This window comes from Cervus elaphus, chromosome 21 (genome assembly GCF_910594005.1).
Source record: "Cervus elaphus chromosome 21, mCerEla1.1, whole genome shotgun sequence".
Lineage (NCBI taxonomy): Eukaryota > Metazoa > Chordata > Mammalia > Artiodactyla > Cervidae > Cervus > Cervus elaphus.
The window spans coordinates 26,362,414-26,377,060 of NC_057835.1; the positions used below are offsets into that span (position 1 = coordinate 26,362,414).

Consider the following 14,647-nt stretch of genomic DNA (forward strand, 5'->3'; position numbering starts at 1 on the left):
TCTACTTCTCCTCCTCCTCCTCCCTTTCCAAATTCCAGCTGATCTCTCACCAAAAGTTTGCCTCCCTTCTTCCTTATTTTCTCTCCTTTGTCTTACATGAACCCTATTACCCTCTGCATCCCTGAAGCCCTAAATCTAAAAACATCAATGATGTATCTGCATCAAAGAGAAGAAAGACTCCAAGTTTCGAAATAAAATTAGAATAAAGAACCCTTGCCTTCAGCTTCTAATGTTCTTGAATGTGGGAGACCCTCCCACAATATCTTTATAAAGCTCTCATTTGTTATTCTAAGTTGTTGAATTTATTGGCATAAAATTGTTTATATCACCCCTCACCATCCACATGCATGTGTTTAGCTCTGTGACGTTTATCACCTGGGTGGGTTCATGTAGCCACCACCATGGTCAAGATACAGAACAGTTTCATCACCAAGGGGTCTTTTTCTAGCCACCACCACCATCCTTAACCCCTGGCAACTAATCTTCTTACCTCCATTTTTAAATGAGATCACTTGAAAAATGTTGTGTAAAGAAAACCCCCATAGCATGCATTCTCTTGGGAATGTTTTGTTTTTTTTTCTTTTCCACTCAGCAGTAATTCTCTGGAGATTCACCCAAGTTGTTCCCCCCATTACTGGTTTATGTCTTTTAACTGCTGACAGGCATTCCACTGTGGAAGTACCCTGGTTTGGTTAGCCATCTACCTATTGAAAGATGTCTGGATTGTTTCCAGTTTGGGGCTATTATGAATAAAGCTTCCATGAGGATTCCTTTTTGTGTGAAGATAAATTTTCACTTCTGTGGGACAAATACCCAGGATGACAACTGCTGGGTCTTATGAAGTTGCATGTCTTATTATCCATTCAATGTCTGTAAACATTGAAGTGATGCCCCTCTTTCAGACCTGATGAGGTATTTTTTATACCCTTTTTTCCCCTCTTTTTATTGAACAGTTTTGCTTGTAAATTTATTGATTTTCTTAATCATCCCAAAGTACTGATTTTTTTTTCAATTTTTCAATAAACTTAGTTTTAGAATAGCTTCAAGTTTACAGAAAAGTTAAAGAGGGCACTGAGAGTTCCTACATGTGCCTCTCACTCTGTTTTCCTTCTTATTAACATCTTACTTTATGCTCATTGCAACTAAGAAACCAAGACTGATGTATCACTATTAAGCAAACTCTGATTTTATTCCAATTACTCTTGTGTATTCCTAATGTCTGTTCTAGGATCCCATTTAGGATTCCACATCACATTTATTTATTTTTATGGGAAACATTATTTTATTTTTTTTAATTGAAGTATAGTTGGTTTACAATGTTGTGTTAATTTCTGATGTCTAGAAAACTCACTGAGTTATACATATATTCTTTTTCACATCCTTTTCCATTATGGTTTATCCCAGGATATAGAATATAGTTCCTTGTGCTATATAGTAGGATCCTGTTGCTTACCCATCATATAGACAATAGTTTTCTACATCACATTCATTTATTGCGTCTCCTTAGGCTCCTCTTGGCTGTGGCAGTTTCTCACTTTTCCTGTTTTTGATGACCTTGACAGTTTGGGGGAGAATTGGTCAGGTATTTTGTAGAATGCCTTTTGGCTGGGACTTGTGTAATGTTTTTCTGAAAGGAAACCTCAGAGGTTTGGTGGGAAGAAGACAGAGAAGTCCTCCTCCCATCTTATCAGGAGTATCTGCTATGGCCATGATGTTTCTGCTGATGTTGACTTAGGTCACCCAGCCACAGGATGTTTCTAGGCTTTTCTGCTACAAAATACTCTCCTTCTCTTCCCGTTCTCTATAATTTGACAGCAAGTCACTAACTGTAGGGCTTCCCTGATGGCTCAGTGGGTAAAGAATATGCCTGCAATGTAGGAGACATGGGAAACACAGGTTCGATCCCTGGGTCAGGAAGATCCCCTGGAGGACAAAATGGCAACCCACTCCAGTATTCTTGACTGAAAAATCCCAAGGATAGAGGAGCCTGGTGGACTACAGTCTAAAGGGTTGCAAAGTCAGACAGGACTAAGCAAGCAGTAAGTACAGGTCACAATCAGGAGAGGGGGAGGGGAGGAGTTGAGCTCCTTCTGACAGGGCTCCTATACTTTTATATTCTCCTGCTTTCCCCTCGAGCACCAGCATGTAATACAAATAAAACTTTTTCTTATTCAATAGTATTGTGTTGGTTTCTGTTTTTTTGTTGTTGTTGTTTGTCTGTTTTTAAATTTTCGTTTAAGTGCTAGTAAGGAAATGATGTGTTTTCTGCTTTTTTGTTGCAAATGTACATTCCAACTATGTCAGGGTCAAACAGGTTTTTATTTGTTGGCTTGGGGACTTAATCACCATTTACCATTTTGTTCTTACGGGAAAATGTTTTAAGACCTAAATGACTCACTAACACACTTCAGAAACAAAACACAGTGCCCTGACAGAGGCTATTGTAAAAAAACCCAGGGCCCCTCTCTTTCTTTCTGCATCAGATCTAAGCCTGTGTCCTAAGCTTTGGAGATACTTCGTTCCAAACCCTAAATTGCATCCCATTCTATTTCTTTTACTCAGCCCATGTTGCTATGTCAATTTGAAAATTAAAATATTTAGGCAATTCAACCTCTAAATCCCTCTCACCATTCTTGGTAATTGTATCCCTCAGCACTTATCTGGTCCATCCTCAACTGACTTCTAATATTTAAATTCCTTAGTGTTGCTCTAAATTTTGTATAAGGGATGGGGAATACGTGTAAATCTATGGCTGATTCATATCAATGTATGACAAAAAAAAAAAATTAAAAAAAAAAAGTCTATTTTTGTTGACTTTTTTTTTGTTTTTAGCATTTCAGAAGTCTCTATGCTTTTGTAGCTCTAGCCTTTTGAAAGCCACTGTTGTAGTTCTAATGTCTGAACAGGTGCAGACAGCTTGTCTGGGAAACTTGTCCCAGAAGTGAAGTGAATGAAGTGTCCCAGAGTATTTATCAAATTCCTGCTAATATGGCAGACACAGTGCTTGGCCCTGGGTACAGAGTATACGTGATGTGCTGGCGGACCACCACAAATCACCAAGACTCTTGTACAAAATTCCTTACCTTTCTGCTCTGTTACCAGAATGAAAGTGAAAGTGAAAGTCGCTAAGTCATGTCCGACTCTTTGCAACCCCCTGGACTATACAGTCCATGGAATTCTCCAGGCCAGAATACTGGAGTGGGTAGCCTTTCCCTTCTCCAGGGGATCTTCCCAACCCAGGGACTGAACCCAGATCTTCCACAATGCAGGCAGATTCTTTACCAGCTGAGCCACAAGGGAAGCCCAAATGGTCATTCTAAAATGGAAAATTAATCATGTCTTTTATTTTAAATGCTTCAGGAGACTTTATAGTTTTGGGGGAAAAACCATACTACTAAATATATATATGTGTATATATATATAATAGATAATAAGGATCTACTGTATAGCACAGGGGACTCTTCTTAATACTCTGTAATGACCTATATGGGAAAAGAATCTCCATCTTGGAGAAATAGACATGAGAGTCATTGGCATACGGGTGGTATTTTAAAACATAAGATTTCATGAAGTGATTGAGGGAGCAAGAGTACACAGAGGAAAATCTGAGAACTGAAACTATATAAAGACAGAGGAAATGATAAAGAATTAGCAAAGGACCCAGAATTAGCTGACTGCTTGGAGCGAGCAGAGAGAAAGGAAGAGTGTATGGTGTAGTGAAAGCCAAGAGAAGGACACATTTCAGTGAGCAGGGAGTGATCAACTAGGGCAAATGCTGCTGAAGTGTTCAGGTAAGATGCCGGCTGAGATGCTTAGTGAAGTGGGAAAAGGTGGCCTCCGACTTGGTGAGGGCAGTTTCAGTGGGTGGTTGTTGGTTTACTTGAGTGCATTCAAGAGGACAGGTGAACAGGAATTGAAGAAAGCCAGGTTAGGCAACTCGAGAAGAAGTTTGTCGTCAAAGGTTTCTGAGACATGCAGTGGTAGCTAGAAAGGGAACTGGAATCAAAGGAAATGTTTTTGTTCTGTTTTAGTGTTTTTGGCCAGCTTTGTTTCTTAAGTAGTAAAATAATAGTGTGTTTGAATGGATTGGGGGTAATCCAGAAAAGAGGGAAAACTGATGATCATGGAAATTAATGTTGAATAGTGCTCTTGAGCAGGGAGGGGACGGGAGTTGGTGAACAAGTGAAGGGATCCCCTTGGGGAGGCGAGGGCATGTGGGCACAGATGCCAGCCGGTGGTCTGGGGAGGTGCTGGGAGCCTCGGGAGCTCTATTCTGTGTGGTTAACTCATTGTTCATTCTCAGTGAAGTGGGAAGCAGTCATTAGCTGAGAGTAAGAAAGCAGGAGGTGTTAAAAGTTTGAGAAGGGAAAAGAAGAAAAGAATAATTTGAAAGTGTAGGACAGGGACTTCCCTGGTGGCCCTGTGGTTAAGAATCTGCCTTCCAACACAGGGGATGTGGGTTTGATACCTGGTTAGGGAACTAAGATCCCATATGCCAGGGAGCAACTAAGCCCACATGCCACTGTTAGAAAAGTCCTTGTGTCACAACTAAGACCCAGTGCAGCCAAAATAAATTGTGTAGAACACCAGTGGACTGGGAGGACCCTATGTGATTCACTGAGCAGCCCTAGGCTTCCTTCAGGTTCACGGGCTCACATCTATGGGAGCTGGTCAGCATGGCCACCCTTTCTCTAGACACAGCCAGTTGCACAGGCTCAGACCTGAAGTCAGAGCAGGGCTGAAGCCATGTTGATGTTGAGCAACAACAGAAATGGAGATGTGTTCCAGAAACTGCTGATGGGAATTGACCATGGGATTTAAGCAGGGCAAGGAGAAAGGTGAGGGCGTGAAGGGGTTAAGGGACATGAAAGCCTGGCAGAATTGAGTTCAAGGGCAGTGAAGGGACTAAGCTGACCATTTACAAGAAATCAGTCAGAGCAGAATGCTTGAAATTGAGATTATGAACCTGTTGAGCGATGGCGTGGTTCAGGTTATAACAACAAGGAAGGGTCTCTTAGATAGGATGGAAGACAAGATCACTGGAGGAGAGGGGATCACAGCACTGACAGGCCAGGAATCTGTATTAAAAATCATCTGATTCTGATGCAGGAGGTCCAACAGCTGTGCTCTGAAGAAAGCTTATTTAAGGGAGAGTTGACTAGCTCAATGTAAAGTTTTGGAGTTAAACCAGAAAACGTGAAGAGATGGAAGAAATGTGAAAAATATTAATTGAACTTTGTGTATTGCGAGTGCAGGGCATGGTGTCAAAGAGTTTGCCTACATCATTTTATTTACTCCTAGCAACAACACTGGATGCTAGAGATTGTCATCATCCCTAGTTTACAAATGATGAACCTGAGGGCCAGGATGGTGGGGGAGTTAAATAATATGACTCAGGACACCTCTGAGTCTAAATTCTGAGCTTCTGACCTGTATATCCACGTACCTCGGCAGATCCAGTGATGACAATACAGCAGGTGATTTTAGAACCCTCATCCTGAGATGTGAGTAATAGACTCAGGAGGTAAGAGATTCTTAAGAACACTATTATACGCAAAGCACAGTAATATGCATTATTTCATCCAGTCCTCATATTAATCCTGTTTATTGAGTGATTTGCCCAGATTGTGAGGCCAGTAAGGGGAAGAACCTCCTACTCTGACCTCCAACTAATGTACTCTTCCCATTGACTTCCAGCACTTTCCAGAGATGGTTCAGACAGAAGCTTAAAAAAAATCTAAATGGTTTTGAATAAATGTACTAATAAGGAAAGTATTACTAGTTATTTCTTTTTTAGAACCTAACAGGATAAGTCTCCTAATTCCTGTTTCCATGGGAACATTAGTACAGAATGCAGCATTCTTTCTGTTGTGGAAAGTTTTTTTTTTTTTTTTTTCTATAAATCCATGCATTCATTCAGCTAATGTTTATTGAGTGAATTGTCTGTTCAGGCGCTGTGCTAGAGGCAGAGAATACAACTGAATAAGAAACATCCCTTCTCTAGAGGAAGCCTGAGGCAGGTCCAGACCTCCAAACACCAGCTCCTCTGCTGGCTTTTCATACCTGGTGCAATGTAATGCCTTGCACATGACCTAGAATATACCTCATCCCTCAGGACACAGTTACCTGAGAGATCATTCCTCTCCCCAGTGCTGTGGCACAAGGATCAGCTGTAGTGCCCTGGAGATGCACTATTAAGATTTGGGCCTTGGGGGAAAAGAACTGGGGTGTTTTCAAAAAATAAATAAACAAAAGGGATGGTCCTACTTCAAGAGGGTCTAATTTAAAAAAAAAAAAATTATGTATTTGGCTGCACTGGATCTTAGTTGCCACAGGCAGGTTCTTCTTTGTGGTGTGGGGTCTTTTATTTTTTAATTTTTTTAGTTGCAGCATGCAAACTCTTAGTTGAGGCAGGTGGGATCTGGTTCCCTGAACCCTGAATTGGGAGCATGGAGTCTTAGCTACTGGACCACCAGGAAGTCTCCAAGAGGGAAGAATTTTAAATTTAGATTTAAAACATACCCTTTGCTTGGCCATCTAACTGGATCTGTGGTCCTGCATTGACCCTTATTCCCCATTTGGCCACCCCTTGTGATAGAAATACTGGATTTGTACATGCCAGGTAATGTTTATGGGCTCTTGGGCCCAACACCCTCCTGCCAGACTGTCAGGCAGAGTTCACCATAATGTGGCCCAGGGCAGGCACCAGTCTATAACAACAAAGGGTGAGGGTGGGCGAATCCCACTTTGATGAGGTTGGTGCTCAAAACAGCTGATAACTGTAGCAGGAGACATCTGGGGCGGCTATTTCTGCATGCAGAGAAATGTGTGCACATCTCCTTCATAATGCTACCAATTAAGAATGGTGCACATACTAGTTCAGACTAAGCCTGGTGTCTGCAAGTTAGCGCGAGGGTGTGAGGTTTTGCCTCCAGATTTAGAAGACCACGCTGGTGCTCTTCGTGGCGGGGTAACACGTGTTGCCTCACTTCCCTCTGGGCTTAAAACATGTGAGTCACAGTATAATTTAAGAAATACAGTCCCCTTCTCTTATGTTTGCAAAAGTTAAGTGAGACAAATCAGACTAAGTTTTCTTATCAAAAAACGGGCGCGGAACCCTATATCGACTGCATTTCCAAGTCTTTTCAATCTTCCATTCTCTATACTGTTAATATAATAACTTGGTGATCACAGATTTAATTTATTCCAGTCATTTCTGGAGTGGCGGGACTACACAAGCCTGAGACTCCTGTCGCTTTAAGAGCAGGTAATTGTCCTCTGGACCGGGGAGGTGGCGTCAGCTCCGGGCTCCGCCACTCCTCTCCCGCGGGCCGGGCCCCGTTACCTACGGCTGCCGCCCCGCCCCTCCGCCCGCGGAGCCCCGAGCCGCCGCCAGGGGTGCGGCGCTTCCCACCTGCAGGAGGACGCGGCCAGGGGCCGCCGCCTGGCCCGCCGGTCTGCCTCTCCTCCAGACTTGGTCGCTTCCCGGCCGAGGAGGGAGCGCGGGGGTATCGGCCGGGCGGCGCGGGCCTGGGCGGCGGAGGGCATCCGAGCCGCCGCCTCCTCTTCCCGAGCCTGGGCGTCTGGCCTCCCCTGAGAAGCAGCAGCCATCGGGCCGCGCGCTCCTTCCCCGAGGGCGCGGGCTCGGGGCTCCCCGCGGACCGGCGGGTCCTCCGCGCCTTCGCCGGCTTTCCCCGGCCGGGCGCACCCACTGACGCTGTCGGCTTTCGGGGCCCTGGTGTCCGAATCGAGCCCAGTCTCCCAACCCTCGCCGGCCCCGGCTGCACACCCAGCCCTTCTCCAGATCTCCGTAGCTCAGAACCGAACACAAAGAGCCCCGTTCCCTGCCACACCCGCCGTCCCCACTCTCCGCCGACCTCCGCGCCGGCTGCACGCGGGGACCCCTCCTCTCTCCGCGCCCTCCTGCCCTCCCCGGGGTCGGTCAAATCCACCCCGCGTTCTCCGCAATCCCGTGAGCCGAGTCCCTCGACCGTCTCTCTCCATCAATCCTCCGGGCCCCGGGGACTCGCCGCCCCCACCCCCATCCCCATCCCGCGGCGCTTCCCGGCCGCGGCCCCTCCTCCGGGGCCCTCCTCCTCTCTTGCCCCTCCCGAGCAACCGGGGCGGGAGCGGCGGCAGCTGGAAGAGAAGGATGAGGTCATCCTCTCGCTCGGAGTCAGCTGGTGGAGGCGAGGAAGCGGGAGGAGGGAGCGCGCGCGAGGGGAGGAGAGGAATGTGCAGGTCCGAGGAGCGCCGCGGCGGCCGCTGCTGCTCCTGCTGCTGGCGGCGGCGGCGGCTCGGGCGGCAGCCGCGGGGCCGGGACGGCAAGGGGCGCGGGCGGCGGGCCGGGGCGCGCGCCGGGCGCCGCGAGCAGCTTGGCTCCGCGCAGGCAGCCAGGCGGCGCTCCTGCCGGCTCCGGGCGCGCCGCTAGCCCGGCCCAGCGCCCAGCCCGGCGGGCGAGCCGGCGCAGGGGCAGGAGGAGGGGAACCGCGCGCCGGGAGGGAAACCGGGGCGCGGCGAGGAGGTGGCGGGAGGAGGAGACAGCGCGGAAAGGTGCCACATAAAGGAGGGCGCTCCTCCGCGCTGGAGGCATCATGGCCGCTAAGTCAGACGGGAGGCTGAAGATGAAGAAGGGCAGCGACGTGGCGTTCACTCCGCTGCAGAACTCGGACCACTCGGGCTCGGTGCAGGGACTGGCGCCCGGCCTGCCGTCGGGGTCGGGGGCCGAGGACGAGGAGGCGGCCGGCGGCGCCTGCTGCCCGGACGGCTCGCGCTGCTGCTGCTGCTGCTGCTGCGCCGGGAGCGGCGGCTCGGGCGGCGCCTCCGGGGGCTCGGGCGGCCCGGGCGGCGGCTCCGGCCCGGGCTCGGCGGCGCTGTGCCTGCGCCTGGGCCCGGAGCAGCGGCGCTACTCTCTGTGGGACTGCCTCTGGATCCTGGCGGCCGTGGCCGTGTACTTCGCGGACGTGGGCACGGACATCTGGCTCGCCGTGGACTACTACTTGCGCGGCCAGCGCTGGTGGTTCGGGCTCACGCTCTTCTTCGTGGTGCTCGGCTCGCTCTCGGTCCAGGTGTTCAGCTTCCGCTGGTTTGTGCACGATTTCAGCACCGAGGACAGCGCCGCGGCCGCCGCCGGCTGCACGCAGCCCGGGGCCGAGGGCAAGACCGCGGTGGGCGGCGGGGCCGCGGCCGCGGAAGGCGAGGCTCGCCCCTCCACGCCGCAGAGGCAGGCGTCCAGCGCCGGCAAGGGCCACGTCGCCGCCACCAACAGCGGCAGTAACAGCAGCGGGGCCGCCCGGGCCGGCGGCAAACCCAGGTCTGCGTCCTGTTCCTTCTGCATCTGGCTCCTGCAGTCACTCACCCACATCTTGCAGCTTGGGCAGTTCTGGAGGTACCGTACCAGGGGTAGGGGGACGGGGACTGGCTGCCGCTACCACATGCCCACCGCTTTGCTTTTGACGAGCCCCATTTAGGGTTGCCTTGGTGGCAATCCTATTCACACTCTTGCTGGGGTTTTTTGCTTGTTTGTTTTTAAAACTGGGTTTTGCATTTTTAAATTTGCAATCAGAACCTAGGGTGGAGAGAAGTGAGAAGCAAGGGAAGGGTAACTAAGTGGCTTTGAGCACCCCATCCCTTCCGTCTTCCCTCTGCTTCACTAGCTTCTCTCTTCATACACTACCACCCTCCCTCACCACCCCTCACACATTTTTAGAGATACTGTTTCATATTGTTTCAGCGAGGAGGAGAGGATTCCGACTACATCTTCTAAAAAAAAAAAAAAAGAAAGAAAGAAAGAAAACCCTCTTTATGTTGGGTTTGAGATGTATGTTGCAATTTGGATGGCTTCTTTTGTTCCCTGAGAAGAATCTGCTGGTTCTAGTTAGATGGGAGTTGTTGCTGTTCAAAAGTAGCCACATTTTAATGATCACCGCTAGAGAAGTGCTTCAAGTAGAGAGCTTAGTAGGGACACACTTGTCTCTTTTTGAGACTGCCTATATCTATGTCTGTATTTATAATCATCTCCACACAAGAGCAAGTACACTTTATTGGACTGCTGCTGCTGCTGCTAAGTCGCTTCAGTCGTGTCCGACTCTGTGCGACCCCTTAGACAGCAGCCCACCAGGCTTCCCCGTCCCTGGGACTGGACTGAGACTTACTCTAATGGTGCACTTCCTGATTATCTTGCAACATTCCCATATCTGATTTCTTGGAGAATTAAGAACCCTTGGAAAAGGGTGGTACACCTTGTAAACTTTGATCACACTTGGCATCTTCACTGACTTGCTTTTCTGCTTGTCATCTGATATGCCAACTCTTTACATGGATACCCTTTCCGCTTACAAACCAGAGTACAAATTGGAATTTGTACTCCCTTTGGGCAGAGGGACTCATCATTGGAGATGTCACTGCCTGGATTTAGGAATATAATGAAGCAATCTGCTCAGGAACACGTTTCTCTGAAATTTGTATGTTTTTGATGGCTTTTTGAAGTGATATTTTACAGCTACAAAAATTCTTGGTGTTGAAGAATTTAAATGCTAACATCCTAGAGTTTTGCTTTTGGGGTCCCCCCCCCCTTTTTTTTTTAAATTAAACAGCTTAGTAAGTATAAGTAAAATAAGGAAACTCCCTCACAAGTGCACTGATATGGGGCTACATTCTGCTATGCTAGTGTCCTTTACGATTTCATTTGTAGCTATTTTTGTGATTAAAAAAAAAAAAACTACAAGTCATTAACTATGCTAAGTTATCCTGTGTGGAAACAACTCAGATAATTTGTGGAACAGGACTGAAGATATCCCTTTCTTTATGGTGAACTGTATAGTGTTTTCATTGAGAAAAGCATGTGTGATAATTTTTCAACCTTTTCCAGGACCATTGTTTTGTAAAGCAGGGTAAACATTGCATAGATAGTGACCCTTCAAATTGAGAAACTTTTTTTTTTTCCAAGCAGATACTACCTGGAAAAGTGCTATATGATTTGCAGTCAGACAAATTGATGTTGGAAACCTCCATACTTTGGATTTAAAGGACTTTTAAAAAAGTCACTTAAATGTGATAACTGTTATTTCCCATGGTTGACTACTGCAAAGACAGCTTGGTGCCTTCAAGTCTGATGAAGAACTCAAATGCTTGATTTAATTACTGAAATTATTTAGTGGCTGGGATTCATATGATTAGCAGTTTTAATCTGATAATGTGGTAAATGAAGCTTAACATTCCATTTGTTAACTTCTGCAAACTTCATGCAGGATTTGAAAATCACTCTCTTTTACCTCTAAATTTTCTAGATTTATGTAAAGAAGGCAAACACTTCTCAGTTCCATTAACTGAAGAACTATCTATATTTCTTACCAATTGATACTTGATGAAAAATTGAGTATCAAATTCTAGTTGTTTTTACTGGACCTTCTAGACCAAACATTTTCCCAATTGAAAAATGATGTTGAATATCTCAGAACATAAAATGCAGAAAGTGAGAAATAATTAGGAAAAGAAAAAGGCCTCCCAGACACATCTCAGTGAGACCATTGCTACTGGGTCAACTGACCATACAGCAAAGCTGTGGGTAGTGGGGCAGAATGGGTAAGGTTCAATTCAGAAGGAAAATCACAGGCTGTAAGACAAATGCATTAACCACCCCAACCCTTGGAGAAACTGTGGGCACATAGGGTTCATTTTTGCTAAGCATTTCTACAATGTTTTCTATAAAGGCTCAGAAGTTTATTCTGCTAACACATGGTCATTTGGGAGGAAGTAATACTGGAAATGGTTTTACATGTTTGTCTACTTATTCAGAATAATCATTTAATAATTCATGTGCGAGTTGTCTAATCTTAACTGTTCCTGGATTCTGGTTAAGATATTTGGAGGATGGTGGGGTAACTTGGTGGAAGCATGATATCAGACTCAACCTCATTTTCTCCTGATAATGTTAAAAACAAAGCAAAAAAACAAAAACAAAAAACGCAAACTTTAACTTAATGTAGGAAATTAAAATGGGGTCAGAGAGTTCATGGAATTTAACACTAAGATGCATTCTGAATTGTTACAACTTCTCTGGGTGTAGAATATTTGCACAGAACTTGAGGGTATAGGTGCATCTTTGATAATAAACTGCTGAAGTGCAGTTCATCTCAGGTTGTTATATTAGACAATTATCTTTAATTGCCATGGTTCCTTAAATTAGGAGCATCTCTATGCTCTTTCTGGCTTTTCTTTTCAGTGCATTTTACACAAAAGTTGCAGAAACACCAAGGTGTGAATGGCTCAAAGCTAAGAGGTCATTACTCCTATTTTAAACATGCTATTTTCTAAGATCAATAAAATAGATTTTAGCTAGGTTGGTAACTGCCCATTGTATTTGCATGGAATTCAAGTTATTTTAGGTAAGGGCCAGATTCTAAAAGCTCTCTGTAGACAAAATCCTTTGAAAAACCATCAAAGTGTTTGCTTGTTCAGAAATAGCTATTTGAAACATTTTGGACAAGATTTGCATGTACTCATACATTTATTACAAATGCAACTGCTGAAAGCAATGCTACATATTCATTTTAATTAAAGTTTGCTAATGGGAAATTAATGGCAGCTTTTAAGTCGCAGGAGTTGATACTGGGAAAGAACCATTGAAATAATGAAGTGAATTTTTGCTACCATGTGAAGAGAGCAATTGTGACTTTAAAGGACTGGGCCTGTGAATGAATGAGGAAGTACTTTTCTTCTATGTTCATGTCATATGATCCCAGAAGTAACTAAGTGTGCAGCACAACCTGTGGGAATTAGAAATGCCCAATCGGACAGCTTTTAGTTCTCATGAGACCTGTGATCAGTTATATCGAGAAGTCATCCTCCTTTAGAATTTATGACTTACTCTTAAAATTTGACCTGAATTTCTCTTACACATGTGCATGTGTAGTTATGCATGTATTTTGTTGTCTTCTAGCAAATAGGCATGTTTCAAATGATAACTCAGTGGATGATAGAATGGGGAATATTTTTACCATTTTGGGTTTTGTTTCTGAATATCTTATCATGAGAGTCACCTGACGGAAGAACAGCTTTCTTGGGTTTCTCATGCTTGATCCCCCATCAGGTGTTAGCATGTGTTCCATGTTCAAGTGCATGGGAAAGTGGCAGGTTAAACAGAGTTAAGCAGATCTCTTCACAGTAGGACATCTCTGAGCCTTTACTTACTAAGCTGTTGTGAAATTGTCAATAACTTTTTAAAGGCACATCTATTAAATCCTTGTAATCATGTGGCGTACAGAGCTCTTTGCAAAATATTGTTCTGGCCAAACAAGAATTGTATTAACAAGAGTTTTTACATGGTACTTTTTTCTTTTAAAATCTACAGAAATTTTTGTATTCATCTTGTCTAATCATTAGTACCTCTATATATATTGGAGAAAACTGGCTCAGAGAGATTAACTAACTGGCACAAGATGACCCAGCTATTACGTGATGTATCTTGGAGTCAAAACCAGCCCTGTCTTACCCTAAAGTCTGTTAACTTACTGGTTCAGTTAGCTACCTCCAAATGCCAATTTGGATAATGAGGACAACAGTGTATAAAAATGACAGTTACCTTCACTAAGGTTGGCAATGGCTTCCCCAAGTAGCTTAGTGGTAAAGAATCTGCTTGCCAATGCAGGAGATGCAGGTTGTTTGATCCCTGGGTCAGAAAGATCCCCTGAAGAAGGAAATGGCCACATACTCCAGTATTCTTGCCTGGAGAATCCCAGGGACAGAGGAGCCTGGCGGACTACAGTCCATGGGGTTGCAAAGAGTTGAACCCAAGTTGGTGACTGATCACGCGTGTGCACGCACACACACACACACACACACAAAAGGTTGGCAAAGTTCAAGAGAGAACTAAGTTTAGACAAGTTGGGGTTTTTCCCTAATAACACACAGTGGTTCAATGGCAGAGTAGAGGCTGGAGCGCTGAGTGTCCGCCCAGTGTTTCTCTTCCCACACCACTTGGACATGCTGAGGATGTTGCACTAAAACCCAACTGAGAAACATGATCTTGTAGTGGCATTCATGATTAAAAGGCATAATGTCTGTGAACAAGCACAGAGTGCTTTGTCAATGATGAAAAGTTCTAGAGATAAGAAATGGGTAAGAAAGTAGCATATTGGGTATAGCTTCCACTATTGAAAAAGTACTTTATTGATTCTGAGTTAGTTCTGAATTCTGATGTAGGTCATGCAAGATTGGTGCCCTTTCCTGAGTTAATGGAATGGTCATTTCCCTTGTGTCTGTGTTCTGTCTACTGCGTATTAATTTATCTCTTAATCTATGTTGAGCACTTGCTGTGTGCAAGGCACTATGCTAATTACTTATCTCCCCAAAATGAATAAAGTACACATCTTCTTTCAAGAAATCTACTGTCTGACTGAGGAAGATAGAATAGTAAACAGACAATTTCAGTACAGGAAAATAAGCACTGTGATAGAAACAGGAAGCTCAATCAACCTTAGTGGTTCAAGACTCTGGTGCAGATGCTTGAGCAGAGGTTTTGGTGGGAAGATCTGCTATCTGAATAAAGTGGGGTGTTGGCTGTGGAGTCTTGGATATAATTCTGTGTAAGGGCAGAGAGGCAAGAAATGACACGGCAGGTTAAGTGTGCTTTGAACAGAGAATAATT

At 45.3% G+C, this 14,647-nt stretch overlaps 1 protein-coding gene across 1 annotated transcript in view; it reads left to right on the top strand.

Annotated features, from left to right (window-relative positions):
* Positions 1 to 8,523: 8,523 nt before the first annotated feature.
* The window catches only part of XKR4 (XK related 4), a 303,567-nt gene continuing 297,443 nt past the window's right edge, over positions 8,524 to 14,647 (top strand). The window contains exon 1 of the mRNA XM_043880499.1: positions 8,524 to 9,388. Within this exon, the coding sequence (XP_043736434.1) occupies positions 8,595 to 9,388 (794 nt within the window). The 5' untranslated portion in view covers positions 8,524 to 8,594. The remainder of the gene's footprint in view (positions 9,389 to 14,647) is intronic.